The sequence below is a fragment of the Micromesistius poutassou genome (assembly GCF_964030765.1).
Source record: "Micromesistius poutassou genome assembly, chromosome: 10".
NCBI classification, from domain to species: Eukaryota; Metazoa; Chordata; class Actinopteri; order Gadiformes; family Gadidae; genus Micromesistius; species Micromesistius poutassou.
This window is the reverse complement of record NC_140280.1, coordinates 8,779,482-8,785,481: the sequence shown is the minus strand read 5'-3', so window position 1 is coordinate 8,785,481 and position 6,000 is coordinate 8,779,482. Positions and strand designations below refer to the sequence as shown.

At 51.9% G+C, this 6,000-nt stretch overlaps 1 protein-coding gene across 9 annotated transcripts in view; it reads right to left on the bottom strand.

Annotated features, from left to right (window-relative positions):
• The window catches only part of ehbp1l1b (EH domain binding protein 1-like 1b), a 30,945-nt gene that overhangs the window by 8,790 nt on the left and 16,155 nt on the right, over window positions 1–6,000 (bottom strand). For 3 of the 9 annotated variants that reach the window (XM_084474517.1, XM_084474519.1, XM_084474523.1), the window contains 4 exons: window positions 3,267–3,728; window positions 2,578–2,679; window positions 766–1,857; window positions 1–89 (listed from right to left, as the gene is read on the bottom strand). The exon at window positions 1–89 is cut by the window's left edge and continues 934 nt beyond it. In XM_084474517.1, the coding sequence (XP_084330643.1) occupies window positions 1–89; window positions 766–1,857; window positions 2,578–2,679; window positions 3,267–3,728 (1,745 nt within the window). Of the gene's footprint in view, window positions 90–765; window positions 1,858–2,577; window positions 2,680–3,266; window positions 3,729–3,994; window positions 4,238–4,587; window positions 5,886–6,000 lie in introns of those variants that run through there. The other 6 variants (XM_084474521.1, XM_084474520.1, XM_084474518.1 and 3 more) reach the window with 6 other exon arrangements.

The window sequence follows — 6,000 nt, the reverse complement described above, 5'->3', positions numbered from 1 at the left end:
AGCCATGGAGCAGAGGTTGTGGGACGACCGCGGGAGGAGGCCCGGCAGAACCGCCTGGTGCAGCGTGAGTCGCGGACAGATCCTCGACACTGCAGACAGAGAGGGAGGTTACAGACTCTTCTTTTGTATAGTACCAACCAGCCACAAAAAAAACAGTTACATTAACCATGCCCCAGCTAGCCATGGGGACCACAAGCAGAGTGGTCCAAGCATGCAGAAGAGCTAGCTGAATGTTTTCATGATGGCATGTAGCGCCTGTGTTTCACTTGATTCCTATGAGCAACAGCACTCACCAATCCGACCTATCTTATCCATGCTGACATGCCAGCGCAAATAGTTCCCAAACCTGTGTTTGGGAACTATCTTACTAACTTTGGGAGCCAAACATACAGCCTCTAAGAAACCATTTGAGAAGATGCATTTCAAACAAAGCATTGTGAGTTATCAAAACAAGATGTGTACAAGGAAACTTGACAAACAATAAGTGACGTTTGGAACAAGGCCCGCGTTGGCTCAAACTTGACCTCACACAGCGCGCTCAGCACAGCCAATGAACGTTCAGTAAAAGGTCAACATTCCTTACAATTCCAGCCAGTTAAAGCCTCTATTAAGAGGAGTAAAGCTGGTAAAACCTTAGGGGTTTTGGAGTCCGACCTCCTGTCGCCCTAGTAACATGTATCTCCCTCATCGGCACATCCACTTTGCAGCCCTTCCCTTACTCTCATCTCAGTTAATTCTCTCCCCTCCCACTTCCCTGCTACTCACCCCCCTCCCTCCATGTACAGCTCAGCTGACCAGACGGTGCCGATGTCCTCCTGTCCCGTCTCGTACTCCAGCTCCTCGCTGTCCGTCTCTCTCATCCACACGGGGACGGCTTGACGTCTCAGCGCTGTAATCGCTGTTTTTGTCAGTTTCGGAGGAGGGATTTCTCGTGCTTCGTCCGTGGAGACGTGAGAGGCTCCGTCGGGCCGGTGGACTTTGGGTTTGACTTCCTCTCGGACCTGATCTCCGTTACCAGCTGAACCGGTGTTTACCAGCTCAGTCTTGGTCACTGCCTTGGGACCAGATCTGTTTTCGGATTTGTCTGTGTCAAGCCATTCATCATGTGCTATGTCCTCAAACTCCACCAATTTAAGTGGAGGACAGGCACGAGATTGGCTGTTGGCTGTGTTGTGCTTGAGAGACACAGATGAAAACAGTGTCCTTTCATTTGCCAGTCTCTCCTCCTCCCCCCTGTCCCTGTCCCTCTCCTCCCCCCTGCTTCTTCCTCTCTTTGTTTGATCCTCGTCGTCCCCCTCTTTCCTCACCTGCTGACTTTCCTCTCGGCCGCCCCTCATATGTTGCCTCTCTTTGTCTCTGCCTCCTCTTTCTAGCCTTCCCTGGCTCAGCTGTTCAGCTTCTTTCATTTTCTCTTTCGTCCCCCGTTCTGCCCTCTCCCCCTCTACTCCCTTTCTGTCTTCTTCCTTCTCTTTCCTCCCCTCTATTTCCCTTTCCTCCCTCTCTTTCTCTGCCTCGCTGGCAGCCAGCCTCAGACTGGCCACCAGACCAGAAGTCTCCATCCCCTGATTGGCTGACTTCCCTGTTCTATTACCAGCAGATGATAGTTCAACCTTGGGGTGCTTCTCTACACCGATCGGTTGTCCCTTTATGATGTCCCCAAAAGCAGCAGGGGGCATAATGTCCACCTCAGTGAGAGAAAGTGGACTCGTGTCCGTCTCAGAGATACTAGGAAGGTCTGAAATGGATCTGAGAGCGACGCTGTGGCCCTCCGGGGCCATGAAGGCCGGGGGCCCGCCTGGAGAGGGGCGCGGCTGACTTGCGTCATGGGAGTGGAGGATGGAGGCCACTGACTCAAAGCTGGGGAGGGACAGCAGTGTCAGCAGAAACCCAGGAAGATAATTCATGGTTACCAATAAGCCCACAACATGCTATGTGTTGTCGGGGAAACGAGGAACATCATGCTCAGTGGTTTCGACCCAGACTTAGTTTGGTGCTGTACCAAGATGCCCTGTCCAATACACACTTTGGGTAGAACAGTGAAATGAGGCTGAAACAAACCATCCTGTCCTTAACTAACCGGGGAGACAGACTCATCTGTCATCAGGGCAGGTGAGCACAGATGAGATGAGTACACCAATCATCGATGATTTAGTTTTTAGATGAATGAAACGCTGCCATTACAGTTTTGCATCACATACCGCAAAAACATAAACAAATGTTCTGGCGGTCTATGACCCCATGGAAATGTGGTGGGGAGCTATAGCTGAAAAAATTGGGGAGTGATGCAGAGAGTTGACAGAGTGAGGGTTTTGGGGGTTGGGACCAAGGGAACAATGGTGGTGTGTGTGTCTGAGGGAGGCCAGCCCTCATGTGTTCAGCTCTGCTCATGTGCTCTGGCACTAGCAGACCGTAGAGCTACTGTGTGCCAGCACTCTGTGTTCCATTCATTCGGCCTCCAACACGTATGCGCTATGGTGTTGTTTCCTGTTGTTGGCATGCCCTGTTATGGGCGTACAGACCCAAGCAGGTCGCAGGCAGGAGAGACCAGGCGGGAGAGACCAAGCAGGAGGGACTCACCCTCTGTAAAACACCCCGACCACCGCAGACATGAGGCCTACTGACGCCTCAGGCTGCCGGCCTGCCTCACACACCTCCTCTCTGTTCACACACTCGTGGACGCTGGAGCACGCGCACACACATACACACGCACACACGCACACACACACACACACACACACACACACACACACACACATATATACACACACACACACACATAGACACACACATACAAACGTGGGAGCGCACACACACACACACAAACTTTAAATTCCTTTACGTTGTTGATAGATCATAAACGATCCTAACCTATCAGGAGCATAAGTGACTGTGTTGCGCAGTGTTGTCTGCACCCCAACAATGAATTGTGGACTAGTCACAGTATGACACATACATTTCTTTTTTGAATCCAAGCAATTTGTTATGCACTGGCAAAGCAGAAGCATGTTTAATATGGGTGTTAATGTGTTTGTGTGTGTGTGTGTGTGTGTGTGTATATGTATGTGCGCGTGTGTCTGCGTTTGTATGTGGGTGTGTCTGTGTTTGTTACTGCCTACGTGCTGCGTGCGTATGTGTGCGTGTGTATGTATGTATGTATGTGTTTGTATGTGTGTGTATGTGTGTGAGTGAGTGCATGCAGTGCGTCCCCTCAGCCCTGTCCCACGCGACCAGAAGTCTAAAGGTCAGCCCCGCCTCCTGCTACTCACCCTCCGTCAACAACATCACTCCCGTCCTTGACTCCTTCCTCCTGCTGGTCCTCCTCCTCTCTCCTCACGCCCTCCCCCGTCCTCCCTCCTCCCCCGGCCTCCTCCAGTGCCGCCCACATAGGCCCCTCCTCTTCAGGTGCAGGCTTCTGATTGGCTGAGGACGTCTGGGGGTCCGCCATGACGCCGTCCGCCGGCGGCTTGTTCTGCGGCGCGGCTGACGACCGGACCCCCGGGGAGGGCGCTGCCAGGGGGGACCCCAACACCGCGCCCGGCCCTGGGCTGGGAGGAGCGGCCGCTGGGGTGCAGGGTTTGACGGTCCGGGGGGCCTGAGGCTCACCGGGGGACTCTCTGACCGGAAGGGGGCAGGGTTTAGCAGAGGAAGTGATGACATGGGGCTCCTTCACTGTGATTGGCTGAAGATCCTGCACTGTGTCTCTTTGGGTGGCGTCTTCTTTCAGCGAGCTGAAACACACAGAAGGGATTAAACCCTTGTCACTTCTGGTCACACTGTACTACGAAGAAGAAATCCACACAGAGCACACTTACAAACATAGATATACAGACGTACAGACGTACAGACTTGCAGACATGCAGACTTTCAGACTTGCAGACTTGCAGTTTTACAGACGAACGGACTAACAGACTAATAGACTTACAGACTTACAGACATACAGACTGACAGACTCACTAAATCAAACCCACACAGAGGGCCCCGGGTCCACTCTTACCCTCTGCCCAGGGGTTTAGTGTGTTCCTGAGTAATACCGTCCCTCCCTTCTAGAGCGTTCCACAGAGGATCCTCTGCTTCCGCAAACTTCTCAGGGGGCGGGACCAGGGACACCACGTCTAACGTAATTGGTATGTTGTGAGCAGAGGGCTGAATGGCGGGGCCCAATTGGTTGCAGTGAGCAAGTGCTTCGATTGGTCGAGTGGCAATCAAGCCTCTTGATTCATGCAACAGTGGCCCCGGACTGAGAGCAGGGGACGATGGCAGGGGAAGAACAGAGAACAACCAATAGAGAATATGACAACACAGTGAGAACCAATAAAACCATGAGATCATCAGGTCACCCAAAGAATGAGAACACAACGCAGGATCAGTAGAGATTGACAAGATCAACAGAAACAACACATGGTTACAATGGGAGAATCAATATGTGATGGGTTGATTGGTTGAATGATTGTTTGATTTTATTTGATTTAGAGCAAGCTTATTGGAACAAGCATGATCAGAATGATCATACTGATCATGATCAGTATGGAACAAGCATGATCAGAAGATGCTGGACCTGGACCTCTTCCAGTCTGCGCTGCCACTCACCGTTTGTGGGCGTGCATTCCAGCCCAGACTGGATTGGCTCCAGGAAGCAGGTTGGAGGTTTTGTCCTGAGCCTGTTTGGTATTGGTGTTAGGGATTTTGGAGATGCCGGGAGTTGGCTTGGATCGAGCCATCATTCTCATCTTCTCCTTCTCTTCATCTGAGCTGTTCAGACTTTTCACCTCTGCCATTCTCTTTCTCTCTTGTTCCTCCTCTTTCATTTTACTCTCTTCCCTAGCTTTTCGATCCTCCCTCTCTTTTGCCTCTGTCACTCGTTGTCTCTCCTCCAGCTGTCTCTGCTCTGCTAGAAGCTTCTCTTCTGTTGCAATTCGCTCTCTTTCTTTCAGCTCTTGCCTTTTCCTCTCCTCCTCCACACGTCGCTTCTCTACTCTCTTCTCCTCCTCCTCTCTCCTCCTCCTCTCTCCTTCCTCTAGGAGTCTCCGCTTCTCCTCCTCCTCTTGTGCTCTCCTCTCCTCCTCTCTCTGTTTCCTTTCCTGTTCCTCCCTTTTCTGTTGGTCTTCCCTTTCTTTCTCCTCCTTTAAGAGCCTCTCTCTCTCTTGTTTTTGCTCTTCCTTTGCCTTTGCTTCTTTCAAGCGTTTCTCCTCCATCCTTTTCCTGTCCTCCTCTGCCTCCAAGAGCCTCTTTTTGGTCTCCTCCTCTCTCCTTTTTCTCTCCTCCTCCGCACGCTGCTTCTCCAATCTCATCCCCTCCTCCTTTTGTCTTGTTCTTGTCTCCTCTTCCTTTCGTAGTCTCTGCTTTTCTTCCTCCTCTTTTGCTCTCCTACTTCTCTCCTCTCCCTCCCTTTTCCTCCTCTCCTCCATTTCTTTCTCCTCTTTCAGGAGCCTCTCCAGCTCCTGTTTTTGCCGCTCCTCTTCGAGACGCTGCTTTTCTTCTCTTTCTCTCCTCTCTTCCTTTTCCTTCTCCTCTTTTAAGCGTTTCTCCTCCATCCTTTTCCTCTCCTCCTCTACTTCCAGGAGCCGCTTCTTTCTCTCCTCCTCTCTCCTTTTCCCCGCCTCCTCTTCAGCCTTCATCTCTTTCAGCAATCTGTCCTTTTCCGCTCTCCTCTCCTTCTCTCTCTTGCACTCCTCCTGCTCCTTCTTCTCGAGGAGGATCCTCTCCTCATCCCTCTTCCTCCTCTCTGCCTCCTCCTGCCTCCTCTTCTCTTCCTCCAGTTGCTTCAATCTCTGTTTCTCCTGTTTCTCTTGCAGGAGCCTTTCCTCCTCCTTCCTCCTTCTCTCCCTCTCGCTCCGCTTGTGGTCCTCCTCTGCCCGCAGTCTCCTCTTCTCCTCCTCCAGAGCTCTCTTCTTCCCCTCCTCCTCCAGAGCTCTCCTCTTCTCCTCCTCCAGAGCTCTCTTCTTCCCCTCCTCCTCCAGAGCTCTCCTCTTCTCCTCTACCTCCAAAACTCTCCTCTTCTCC